Here is a 14,316-nt window from a genome sequence, read left to right as displayed (position 1 = left end):
TTTTGTCTGAATGCTTGTCAAAGTAACTTTATTAGCGCCTAATAGTGAAAAAGTTTCATTATGGTGACTCAAAGAAGATGTATGGGGCTTTCTCTTCTCCTGGTCTGAAACACATATCACATATAAACCACCCATTCACAGCTTAATTCTTTTCACCCTCTCTTATGTCTCAAATGTGAAATAACAAGAGTCCACAGCCATGTTAGCTGCTCTATTATGCTTCGCAATGCTTTAAACATAAGGCTAACACCAGCACGCTCATAATAACAATGTAGCATGCTGAAGTGTAGCAGGTATCACGTTCATTATTTAAGTCTTGCATGTTAACATTTACTCAAAATAACTAAACACAGTACAGCAGAGGCTGATAGGATGGTCATTAGATCTGCAGGGATATTTGACACATGCCATATATACTAATTTTTTACCTGTGGATGGCACAATATAAAATGGTAGAGGGTCACAAACGTCTTTAAGATGCACCATCTGGTGACCATGGATGTACAAATGTTAACGGCCATCTATTTAGGAGTTAGTGATGTATTTGGCCTGCGGACGGAAATTAGCGAAGCATCTTTACTTTTTTCAGATGAATGTATTTTTACCAAGCCCCAACCACAGCGACTTCCTGGTTGATCCAATAAGGAAGTGCCAAAAACTGCAGTTCTCTGAGTGTCCACTGGGGAAGTTTGCACAATAAAGCAGTTTCTCATTGACCCCCATGTTAAACAGGCTGATTTCACAGCATAATTAAACCTTTTTAATGCCTGGTACAAAACAACATCCTAGTCTGTATGTTTATGTTTAGCTCATATCTCCATGACAACACTGAGAGGGTGAATCTTTTGACTAGGCTAGTTTTTATTTTATTGGTGGTTAAGGTTTATGAATAATTAGGGGCGTGGTATCTTGATTGACAGCTAGCCGCTCCTCCCAACGTCACATACATGCCCTTTTTTGTTAAGAGGAAATGAGACGGAGTCAAATTCTGACAAGATGGCGACTCGCGTTGGCGAGGATGATTGGATCAAGTTGAGAGAACGGACCTCGACAGCGAAGCTATGTCCATTTTTTATACGGTCTATGATTTTTGCTCGCAGTGTTTGTGAACCGCTAATTCAATCAGTGACGACACGAGGCGACCTCTTGTTTAAAACAAGAATGGCAGCTCCTAAAGAGGTTTGAGTAGATGATTAAAGCATCAGTTTTGTCAGAACTGGAAACTTTTTCTTTATTGATAGAAGTGAACGGCACTGGGGGCTTTTCAGATGTTTTTGTTGTTCTTCAAGATGACTTCGGCTAGAGTTTGATAGACAGATGGTTCATCCAATCACCTGCCAAGTATGTTTTGAAAGTGCATGCCCTTTCCCAAACCGACGGCTTCTGTGTAACAAACCATCTGACGAGTCAATGCCCACAGCATATGATCAAACTTCGAGGGCCAGCTATACCAGAACTGTGTGGAACATCAAAAATAAAACTCTTCCTAGTTCGGTCAGAGATGTTTTCTAACAAATTTGGTGATGATCGCTCAAAATTTGTAGGAGGAGTAGCAACAAACAAACAAACAAACCGATTTCCTGCCTTAAATGGATAGATTCATCTGGATCCCCAGAATCAGGTTTTGTGATTCGGACAAAAACACAAAGTTAAATGTTATAGCGCCACTATCTGGACAAATTGCACAAAGCACATCACTGGGTACAGCGCAAAACATCGGATGAACCGTTCTCGAGATAAATACGAACACACGCACAGAAATTCCTTGATTTATAGTTAGATTTTGCTTTATAGTCACATATAACCCTGAATGCTGCTTTATCCAAAGGACAAAGATGTTTGGTACAGTTTTCAATCATTAATGGGGATATTTTGATTTTTTAGGCCTCAAATGACGTCTATTCAGGCTCAGTAAAGTCAGAAGAGGTGGAGACACAAGAGAAGATGACAGTTTGAGCATTTCTATCAGGAGTTATTTCATGCAGGCTGCCTGTTCAGCGAGCAGAAAAAAGTGCCACCATCTCCACTTCCTAAAGCAGAATAGTATATTACCCGTAGCTTTTGAGAGCAAGGACACATGGAAAGGCATCTGGAATATTATAATATCCTAGCATGTACTGTATCTCTGGGGGTGCAAAAGGTCTATCAACATACGCGGTTAGTCGACAGCAGCTTTAAAAGGATAGATGCACTTCCCTTTGTAAGTAATTAAACAACATTTCCACACGGTACCTGCGAACCTACAAATATATTTAGTTACACCCCCAAATCTGAAATGCATAGAAACAAAAAAACACTGACGATGAGGAAACAGCAGGTTAATACAGGATGAAGAGAGTGGGAAAAAAGATCCACACAAAAAGAAAGAGCTTTTTAAAGAGGACCATTTGTAAAACAAGGAGTTTAAAGCCAGATTATAGGGCAACAATGACTCAATCCCTTATGTTCATTCCTGTAATACGCTGTGAAGAGGAGGATTTATACTTTATTGTGGTGGAATGCATCCAGGCTGCCTTGTGTCTGCCTCTCCGACTGCCTGCCTCTTTGGGAAACATTTTCCTCCTCCTGAGGCCAGGTGTAATCCCTGCATGGAGGAAACAGAGATGCCTGCAGCCAACTGCTGAACAGCCTTATAATGGTTCAAGTATTACCAGTGATACCACCAGAGGGAAAATTCCTTCAATCCCGCTGAAAGCTCTCTCTGCAGAGGACGCTGTGCTCTGTTTGGGTGGCTGGTTGTTGGATTTCGCCCCCGACTACTCTGCTCGTCTCCTGCTCTGAGTTGGATTGCATTGGATTGTCTTAATTGTCTCTAATGACTGAAGTGTCCCAACTATTTGCTTCATTAACTCTGTGTTAGCTCTATTAGGAAGGAACGGAGCTGGAGAGGAGACGGTAATTTAGAGTCTTAATGAAGGCAACATGATGAGTGCCATGCTGAAAGTAAAAGTAAAAGAAGTGTGAAGCTTTTACTTTTGACATCTTTGACAAATTGGAGGGGCATTTTATTTGGAAAGGATCTCATATAATTTACATTTTGAAAGGGCAAAAAGGGCGTTTAAGAAGGAAAATCGTTGCCAAAACCTCTCAATCTCTCAGGATTAAGGTATATTCAACACACAGAACAGTCAGTTCAAATTTTAGAGTCAGTATTTACCACTAATGCAGCAGGTATCAGCCGGTCTCAACACCTATCTCCTAGAGCTCTGAGTAAAACCATCAGACTTGAGCTCTCAGTCTGCTAAAGCCAGCTCCAGATTAGGGTCTGATTGTCCGTATAGTCGAGCAGATACAGTGGGATTTTCTGTAGTAAAGACAGATGTTTTAGAGGAAGGGAAGGGCTTCTGGCTCCACAGAGGAGCTTTGGCTTTGTCAGCGCTGTTAAGATTTGGCCTCATGAACCCATTTCTTTAATTGGAATCAAAGAAGGCCTTGTGTCAGTGTTAGAAGATGTATTATTAAGAGGAAGGCCACACCTGAGTCAAACACTGGAGTGATTTGAGACTGTCTCGAACCTGTGGAGAATATCACAGGTGAACAGTTGGGGGAATCTTTTGTTGTGACCATGGATTGTGTAAAATATATACAGACGTCACGTCACCCATAGGTTTCTGAAGAGCCAAAATAAAGTGGGTAGCTCCGGCCGGTGCAATCTTGCTGGTGCTTGATGCCGCCTGCTCCCGGCTAATCCAAAAGTGGGCAAAGAGGTGGAGCCTGGATGAAGGTGAGAAGGGCCCTTGATTACTGTATGTATAATTCTAAGCCATAACATTATCTAAACGGCTGAGTTATATAACAATTTCCCACCAGTGTTGTAATGTAGCTGTAGAGGCCAGAACCGTTCTTTGTACCAGGCTGTTTATTTATAGACATCGGGCGTTTTAACATGGGTTTTTTTTGGAGCCAGCCTCAAGTGGACATTTGTGGAACTGCAGCTCTTGGCACTTCGGTGACAGCTTCATTTATCAGCCCCGGAGGTTTTCCACCTGACTGTGACACGCCAGCGACAAAAAAAAAATCAGACTTTAGACATGGAAATAAATGTTCAAGGAGTCATAAAAAATAAGCTGAAGTCTCACCCATCATTTTGACTGCCTGGTTCACTGGCATGTGCCAAACAATGTGTTTCTAAAACGAGGTTTCTATGTAAAATAATGAATCATGGTGGAGCTGTAGTTTCTGAAATGGGAGATTGAATGTTATTCAGATTGTGTTGTCCAGTAGGTCTTCAGTGGCTGATGCATATTTAGCATAAACAAATAAGACAGAAAACTGATCTTTGAGAACGATGAAAGCTTGCAGAACGGGTTAGTGTGTCACCCAACCGGCAAATACACAGTGTTAACATTTTCTGGGCTCGGTTTTTACAGATACGACCACCAGCCATAAGTCTCCAGTTGTTTGACAGACCTTTCAATGCACTTAACCCTAGCTGAAAAAAGTTTTTTTTTATGATGCTCATAAAGATACAAACCTGTATTTTGCCAGCTTATTTGTCCATTTTAACACCACCCTAGTCCTCATTATTTAATAGTATCGATGCATTTGTGTTATGCATGTGAAATCATGTGGTCAAAGCATTAATGTGCGTCTTTAAGGGGATGGCAGCTCACTCCTCTCGTGCCGCAGTGATAGTTAACACACGTGAAAGTTCCTCCATGCAGGTGAAAGCTTGTCAGTATTACTTTGCTCTTCCAGGAAACATATTATCTCTTCTAGTTTCATTCCTAGAGTGTGTGAGATTTTTTTCCCTTCCTCTTGTTCTCTCTCTCCTTTTCTTTCTCTCATTCTCTGACACTCTGCAGTTTTTCCTCTCTTTTTTTATTTCAACATAGGTGGATTAAGGCAGAGGGGCTTTTGTTTAGATAAAGCGAAGGATTAGGGAGAGATTTGCCCCCATAAAGTTGTGGGCTTAATGGGCCTTTTATCCCTGCATGTCCCTAAAGCTGTGTTGCCTCTGGATTAGGACTATACAATGGGGCCCCTTGTGCAGAGGGATCCGGGCCAGAGAGAGCGAGAGAGAGGAGAGAAGGCAAGGAAAAGAAATGAGACAGAAGGACTGAGACAAGGGAGAAAAGAGGGCAAGAAGAAAGAGAGAAAGGGAAGGATGGAGGGGAAAAAAGAGGGGGAATTATACAGCTTTCAGAGGAAACTGACAGGTTGAAAACTTTTTAGAGGAGGGATTTGCAGAGGAGATCCTGAGATCGTGTCATCAATAAAGGGGATTTCAGGAGGATTCAGAGGCGTGGTGCTGACAATAAAACCGCAAAACTGTCGCTGTCTTTTTAAATTCATTTATATTTTTAAATAAATAAAGCAGGTCTTACGGCGGAAGTGCTGTTAATAACGTGTCTAAGAGGTGGCTTTTGGCAAATTGCTTTGTTATTCCTGTCAAAAATAGGTCCCCTGCAAGAAAGTGGATTTTAAACTACACATCAAGATGATTAATTGCCCTGGGAAGAACAGATGCTGAAATACCCTTGAATGGTGCCGAAGACGCTGAGGCTTGCTGGATTGCAGACCCTAATGTATTCATGAAGTTGCAGAAACATCATTAAGAGTATTAATTAGCTATTAGAGAGCAGAATTCACCAGTATTAAAGATGGTTTTGTTCTTCGTGCCTCTATCAAAAACGAGCTGAGGCAGATACACTGGAAACACAGTGTGAATTAAGTCAATAAAATGCTTTCAAAGGGGTTCAAACTGACAGGGAAATGAATACAGAAGCATTAGAAATCTCCCCTGGACCAGAGGTTTTAAGGGTTTACTCATTTTTCTGAAGTCAAAGTCTACATGAGGTGTACAGGAACTCCCCAATAACCCAAGTTCCTTTGCCAAAATCAACATTTTCTAAATTATGTGTTGTTCGTCAACTGCAGGTCATTGTTTACCCACCTTGTATTCAGCAGTGCATGGCTGGATACAGGGGTAAGGGGAGCTGTTTAAGCCCTTCAGATGCGCTGGACAGCTCTAGTCGCTCTAAGGAGCTTTAGGTGGAGAGGCGCTGAGAAGAAACTCTTTCTCGCTTTAATTGCTTTAGAGACGGTCCTCACAAAGAGACAGTGGCCAGATTTACCTCCCGTTTAAGTTCTTATTTCCATTGGTTCACAAGTTAATCCTCTTTCTTTCTCAGACCTCGGAGAAAACCCGAATGATAGGAGCCTACCAAGGCGACAGAAACCAGAGACGCACACGAGTTTTTCCAGACGAGGGGGAAGACTTTTGAGGCACTCATGAAAAAAGTTTGGGTTGGAAAGAAACCGATTTAGAAGAAAGGACGCACCGGGGAGAGGACATTAGACTGCATTAATTACACTAGTTAATAATAACAATAATAATTATTATTAGTAAATTATTATTAATAATAATAATTACGGCTCGTATTATTTAAAATTATTTTTCTTTTTAAATATGTCAATATACTGTATAACCACAGTTTCAAATTTATTCATATTTTCTGTATTTCAATTAAATAAAAACATCGAATATTTGATCATTTTCTTTCGTTACTCTGTTACTGTATTATAACAGTGGATCCACGTTATTAGAAAGTGCAGGCAGTAGAGGAGTTCATTTAATTCTGTAGTTTTTTATTCCAACGTTCAAAATCAATGTAGGCTAAAAAAACATATGACGGGTGTTCATCTTTTATTTCAAATAGTCTGAGGTTTTGACGAAGAAAAAAAAACAACATTTTTTAAAGGAAAAACCCTTCTCACTTAACCTTCACTCTCTCACACTCTCTCCACCTTCATGACAAATGTCCACAAACGAGACAGTCTATAAATAGTCTATAAATAGTGCATTTAGGCGCACATTAAACGCCTAAACGCATGGGCATAAATATTCTCTATTCCATGAACTTGTCTACTGTTCAAAAAGTGTTGAGGGTGAGAAACATGGTCAAAGTAAAACTGCGTTATAGGCCAAGCACTTTCTCAACAAAATATGCAAGCTTTACATTAAAAGGCTACTTTGCGCTGCCCTTAATTCCCTACCTAAACGGTTTTGCTCCGGGAGAAGAAATCTTCTCTAAAAACCCTTCAAGAAGAGAAGGGCATTATTGCCCTAATCCTCTTAACCGCAGTCATTTTAAGACAGGGGTTTTTGGAGGCTGAGATGGCGTCTTGTCTTCCCTATCCCATCCCAAATCCTTCCAGGCCGGGAGAGAGAGTCTAAAGGCAGCACCCTGGCATCTATTAGCCATCTCTCTAAAGTCTTTCTCTCCTCCAGTGGCATGGAGGGAAAAGCCGAAAAGCAAACACACTAAAGATCGGTTGCTTTTCCTCACAAAAACTGAGAAAAGGCAATTGGATTCATGATCGTACCCTATGAATGAATATCTTGACATAAATGTATAAATGCTATTATATGTATTACAGAGGAACAGGAACATTTGACTCACTTGTGCAAAGAGTTTAAGGAATATAACCTACAGGAATTATTCACTAAATCACAACAAATTGTGCAAAGAAATAGAATTAATCCTTTATATATCGACTCAAAATCAACATCTACAGATTTTTGCCCAGATTGATGCATTAAAAAGCATTAATCTTCACATCTGGGGAATGTTTATCAATTTCAATAAGTGAGAAAACCCGCTGGAGAGACACGTGGGGATGTGATGGACCTAATGTGCTTAAATCGATCATATTTGAAAATAACTCCAGAAGCCAGTGCGCGCGAGTCTGCAGCTGGACGAGCGGAGATTTTACTTGATTGACAGCACGGAGAGCAAATAGAAAGCCAGCATGACCCCCACGGAGCTCTCCTTAAAGTCCCCTCCACCGGGCTCTCGCGCACCAGCAGATGGCAGCTTCCCACTTGTGCGCAAGACGCGGAGAATTCACCACAACGGAGCGCGAGCAGATGGAGCGTGAGCGGAGGGACTTGAAGTGAAGCAACAAGACTGGATGACTTTTACGCTGCCCCGAGTTGTTATCAACACTGTCGGGTTGAAAGGACGGAACAAAGTGGGCTTTTAAAAAAACGACGCACGGCTGAAAAAACAGAAGAGAAACCCGAGAGTTGCGTCTGAAGGAAGTGACGGAGAAGACCAAGGTCTCCACAAGAGGTAAGAACTTTACTCCATCTGATTTTTAGTCAGGCTATTCTCTCACATGCTGTTTTTTAAAACGGGGTTCAAAAATCCAATTATGTTTTTTTTTATTCCAGTCTCTGAAGTCGGATAATTCAAGCAAAAGCCTCTGAACCAGACTGTTTATTGTGTTTGTAAAGTGAAATGTGCGCTAAAGAGCCTGTGTCAAATGTTTTCTTTCAATTCAGTGGAGACGAAAGCGCTTCCTCTGTTTGGAAATGTAGCCTATTTGATATGATACATGTGGTATTTTAAAGTTTCAGTGTGCAACCCAATGCGTAACCTGCATGGTACGAGAAATTAAATTCACAACGCTCACATTATCTTACAAATAATACAAAACATTAAAAAGCGAACCATTAACAAACTCCTGCTTTTTACGCACGAACCCCAAAATGAGCTTTATCCAGAATTAAAGGAAATTCTGTTCGACACTTTTTTTGGTTACACACATCTTTGGCGTTTACCACTAAAACACGAGAATTACTAAAATTATACACGTTTACATAAGTAATATAAGGTTTTTCTCATTCTTTTTATATCTCGGTTATGTCTCGCTTGGTACAAAATAAAGATAATGTCACAGTGACACCGGGGTTTTAAAAACAGACAATAAAATATCAGATACTGAAAAACCTTTAAAATGTAATGTGGCGTAACAAATATCCTTCATAATAACAGCTCAGAGAGAGACGCGTCCCTCGCCCTCTGACGGGTTTGACACTGTGACGCAGCAAAGAGCAGATTGTAGGGTCGACTCGTGCCCCTCGGGGCTGTTAGCAAATAACATTTTTCCTAATTTAGTCGGATCAAAGAGTTGCACTGTACATGCCAATTTACATAATGACGGTTTGATAATCGAAGCATTGAGCAGCGCTGCCAGGAGGGCCCAGTGCCCGGAGCTCAGAGAGGCTTATGAATGACAATAACGGAGCTGACAGGCTCACAGTGATGAGCTATTGTGCTGAATTTGATATGGGCAGAGGATACAGGCTACAACCATGGAGTAGATATACAAACGTGTGTAAAGCTGGTAATCACAAGGCTGCAGATAAAAAGTTTACCTGCACATATGGGAGCAAAGTGTCTAAAATATATGCATAAAGTCAAACTAGTTTTTATTTGAAGATTAATTTGCAAATAAAGTTAGATTAAAATAGATGACAGATGTTTCAGTGCCTCAAACGTTATTTTAAGAAATGTTTATACATTTTCCCTTTACACGCTGTTGCCCATAAAGTTGGAATCAAATATTTTTTAACCTCCTCTCATTAAATGACTGTGACAATGTGATTTATTCTAATTAGATAAAGTGCATATATGCTCAAAACTGTATTAATCAATCTCTTCCAAACGTATCACAGTGGAAATTAAACCACATATAAATACATTAAAAAGAGAATGTGTCTGAAAACTAAATTATTCTAATTTCATGGGCAGCAGGGTCAATTCTGTGAATCTGTTGATAATGTACACTTTCATTTTCAGAGAAATCAGGAAAGGAAAACAACTCAAGCGAGAAAAAAATAAAAGCGTTGGCCTTTTACGAGAACACACACACACACGCGCGCACACACACGCACACACACGCACACACACGCACACGCGGGAGCTGCAACCCGGAGCTAACCACCCAGGCCCGCTGTACGTCCGTCCGTGTCAGCGTTGATGATAAATGGAGGGCCTCGCAGTCGAAACCTATTTGCACTTCCATTAGACGGGGAGCCAAATGGGGATCAACATGCATATTTTTACCCGCGGAGAGGCCATACATCTCAGCCAAAACGTTGCCCCGGGGCGATGGGATAAGAGGCCGCCAGAGAGGGGCAGGGGAGTGGGGGGAGGTTGGGGGGGCCCATTCAACTCAAATACTTGGGGGAGTAAAGTAAATGTTTAGCGAAGCACCTTCTGTCCTGGCGAATTAAACTATTCCCCACCGCCCTCTGATCACATTCATCAGCCGCCGCAGCCACTTAATAGGCTGGGAATGGGCACTGCGACACACAAACACACACACACACACACACACACACACACACACACACACACACACACACACACACACACACACACACACGCACACACACACGCACACGCACACGCACACACGCGCACACACACCCTTTTACAAGAACGACCACCCAGTCTTTTTTGTCTTATAAAACAGGTTTACAATAGCCTAATTGGCCCTACATCATCATTATTATTATTACTTTTATTATAATTATTAATATTATTAATAATATTATTATTACTAATGGTATCACCACTACTAGGCTATTATTTTTATTATTGTTATTGTTATTATTATTATTATTATTAACAGTGTTACTACTACTACTACTACTACTACTAGGCTTTTATTATTATTATTATTATTGTTATTATTAAGAATTTATTCATAGGAAAATGAATTCTTTAAATGAACATTTAAGTGTTTTAACGTTATGCTACATAAAAGAGTATGACCTTGGTCAAATTAACATCAATTAAGCTTCGTATTGAACTAAAATCCCGCATAATTTCAAAACATGGAGCAATTTAAACGGTTCTAAAATATAACTTACTGGAATTAACCTTGTCTACCAAGTACAGTATATACACACAAAGAAAGCGTTGTGATTTAGTACAAATAAATAAAACAAAAACGAAATGATTAAAAGGATAACATTACATTTTTCTCAGAAATATTTAGAAGTGTAAGAACTTGGCCAGTCTCCTGGACACTGTACCTGTCATACGAGGGAAAGATTAATATCTGTTCCCTGTGGCCTCTCTGTAATAGTTATAATAACTGTTGGGCCTCAGAGATATTCCTCCTGTCAGCTTCCTCCGTACTAATACATATCTAATCGTGTCCTCGAGCGCTTCATATATTAAAATCTTGGTCGGGAAGGAGAACTACAAAATAAGGTTTTGGAAATTGCTGCCATGTTTGACTTCAAGGAATCCATTTGTCCGCATCATTAAAAGCTTTTTCTGGGCTCACGTGTTTATTAGAAATAACATAAAATTAGCCACACGCCTTTTCAGCTTTTCAGAAGTGAAAAAGTCAGTCACTAAAATAGAACAGCACTAACTCATAACATCATTTCCGTAAAGCCATAGCCTATTAAAAAACAATCTTGCTGCCCGGTTGCAGGTTTCGCCATCGAGACCCGGAACAAATCTCCTTACTTCATTTTCCAACACATTTCATCAGCGCCTTGATCTGTCGAAGCAGCGCGTTCAGTGGGATTTGGCTTCTCCGGGATCAGAAACCACGCGAATACATTCATGAATAAGGCATCCGTCACGGTTCATTATGGGAACGAGTGATAATTACCCCAATTAAAAGTCTTTTGTATAATTAATGGATTGAACACAGCGATAATTGGATGTTAATGGATAACACTTTTGTCTGACTACGCACATTCAAATCTATTGGCCCTAGAGCGCGAGGACCTGCTGTCATTTACTCAGGAAAAGCTCGCGTGTCATAGCCTCAGTGCACCTCCCATGAATATGATTTATGAAAACGGAGGGTTGGTTTGAGATCACATGTTCAACAGTCACAGCGTGCAGCAGCCACGCGCCCGCAAGGAACTCTCCTTCATCCTCTGTCTGAAAATCACGAACCATCCTCTCTTCTGTTCCGCAGGTAGCGACCTCTCACCATGCAACACTACGGGGTGAACGGCTACTCTCTGCACGCCATGAACTCCCTCAGCGCCATGTACAACCTGCACCAGCAGGCCGCGCAACAGGCGCAGCACGCGCCCGACTACCGGCCGTCCGTGCACGCGCTCACACTGGCAGAGAGACTAGCTGGTAATTGAGTGCACGCTCACACACAAACTCCTCTTTCTGCCTCATAACATAAAAGACTCAAACGATTATTTTTGGCCAATTAATTTCAAGTAAAAGACAAAATAATGATGGAAGCAGCATGAACATGAAGGTTCACCAGACAAAGTCATAATGCAATTCATGCACTTAAAGGTGTCATAGTGTTGTCCAGTAAAATAAACTTGCCGTGTGTCTTTCCTTTCCAACGGCTGCGCATTTCAAGACATCATCCTGGAGGCTCGCTACGGCTCTCAGCACCGCAAACAGCGCCGGAGCCGCACGGCCTTCACCGCACAGCAGCTGGAAGCCCTGGAGAAAACTTTCCAGAAAACCCACTACCCGGATGTGGTGATGAGGGAGCGGCTGGCCATGTGCACCAACCTGCCCGAGGCCCGCGTGCAGGTAGGCAATGCACATAATGGAAAAACACCAGATGAAAAATGTACTCTGCAGCTGTTTAGAGGGACCGTTATTATCCCTTCGATTATCTTTGAGGTTTGGTGCAGGCTTCAAATCTTTTGGGCGCTTCTAAAGTTGTGTTTGTAGGTGACAGTAGGCCTGTCGACCTGCATTTGTGGAGATGAACTAGTCTGTTCTTTTGGATACATACAGATAGAAAAAGAAAAAAAAGCTTCTTTAAATGTTTCCTACATTAATAAAAAAATAACAGTTTGAGTTGGAAACAGTGACATTATGTGTCCTTAAAAAACATTACAACTTATTAAGTCTTCTACGTGAAGCTTTCGCTTTTTACTGCACAAAAGAACATTTAGGTAATCCATGTGAATAATAATAAATGCTAGTGTCAATTAAACTATTAATAGTAAATTGTTAAAACTGTCTTAAGTTTGATTTTGATCATTTGCTCTTATAGTGTAATTCTGTTTTGTGGACATGATTGTTATTTCTGGCACTTATTGACTTTGGGGGCGTTTCAGTTTCCACTCAATCATTTGACGCTGACTGAAATCAATCATTTAGTGTTTATGTTGACGTCCCTACAGTTTTCAGCCACCGTTGTACATCTTTTCAGCTTGTTCTCCCTTTAACTTATCCTCTTTTTCCCCTCTGTCATCAGGTTTGGTTCAAAAACCGCAGAGCCAAGTTCCGTAAGAAGCAGCGCAGCCTCCAGAAGGAGCAGCTTCAGAAGCAGAAGGAGGCTTCAGGGGAAGGAGGAAGCGAGAAGGAGGACGCACCCCCCTCCACGACTATCCTTCCTGATGCCCAGCTGCCCCCTTCATCCTCCTCCTCCTCTTCCTCTTCTCCGGAGACAGAGGCTCCTGTCGTCCGTCCTGTACCGCTGGACATGGAGCTGAACGTCACGTCAGCAGAACACTCTGGCAGCGAGTCGGCGACGGAGGACAACGCCACAGATAAGGAGGACGAGAGCAAATCTCAGAGAGAGGTGATGAAGTGCGAGAGAGCGGTGACTCCTGAGGACATTTCTCCAGGTTGCAAAAGACTCAGCCCTAAACCAGGTGAGAACAGAGGATGCTTGATGTTTAAGTACTTTCTTTATCCTTCACAAACTTATTTCATGACACCTCTAGTCTGCAAGCTTGTAATCTTCAGCTGACTGAATAATTAAACTTTTATTTATCTCTGTCCAGACTCTCCCCTGGTCTCTCCGTCCGTGACCCCCTCCTCCTCCAGCAGTGGCCTGGTCAGCAGTGGTCCTCTCCCTCCGAGCCACTCTTACTCTTCCTCCCCCCTCAGCCTGTTTCGTCTGCAGGAGCAGTTCCGCCAGCACATGGCTGCCACTAACAACCTTGTGCACTACCCTGCCTTTGACCTCTCTGCCCCATCTTCAATCCCCTACCTGGGAATGAATGTTAACATGCCCCCCGCGCAGCTGGGCTCTCTGCCCTGCCAGTCTTACTACCAGTCCCTGTCCCATCACGCCCAGCAGGTGTGGAACAGCCCGCTGCTGCAGGCGTCGGCTGCAGGCGGCCTCACCAGCCACAACAGCAAGACCACCAGCATCGAGAACCTGCGTCTGAGGGCCAAGCAGCATGCTGCCTCACTGGGACTAGACACAATGTCTAACTGAGAATCAGATTGTATGGAGGACAATGTAAACTATAGGCCAGAGCCTCGGACTACACATCAATCCATCCCACTGCGTGTCTGTGTGACTGTGATAGTTCTTTAGGAGCCGTATACTGACCGCTTCACAAGTAGAAGGGCACAGGACATGCAGAGATGTCCAAAAATAAAACACGCCGGCATGACTGGACCTACAGAACTCCATTTAACAGCTTTTTAAAGGCAGACACCAACGTCTACAGCTGGTTTGACTCATGTTAGTTTCCGTTGCAGCCCAAAAGTATAACCACGGATAAAGATATAAGAACATGCGACGGATCAAATGAATGTCCCAACTCAA

At 42.0% G+C, this 14,316-nt stretch overlaps 1 protein-coding gene across 1 annotated transcript; it reads left to right on the top strand.

The window, feature by feature from the left end:
* Window positions 1-11,758: 11,758 nt before the first annotated feature.
* dmbx1a (diencephalon/mesencephalon homeobox 1a) lies at window positions 11,759-13,980 on the top strand (the record flags this gene model as incomplete). Its single annotated transcript, XM_083928469.1, has 4 exons — window positions 11,759-11,912; window positions 12,154-12,332; window positions 13,009-13,408; window positions 13,541-13,980. 4 exons carry the CDS (start codon window positions 11,759-11,761, stop codon window positions 13,978-13,980), a joined length of 1,173 nt encoding a protein of 390 aa, XP_083784595.1.
* Window positions 13,981-14,316: the final 336 nt, after the last annotated feature.

The sequence above is a fragment of the Echiichthys vipera genome, assembly GCF_963691815.1.
Source record: "Echiichthys vipera genome assembly, chromosome: 15".
In the NCBI taxonomy this organism is placed as follows: Eukaryota; Metazoa; Chordata; class Actinopteri; order Perciformes; family Trachinidae; genus Echiichthys; species Echiichthys vipera.
The sequence above is the reverse complement of the archived record's forward strand: the minus strand, read 5'-3'. Positions and strand labels throughout refer to the sequence as shown.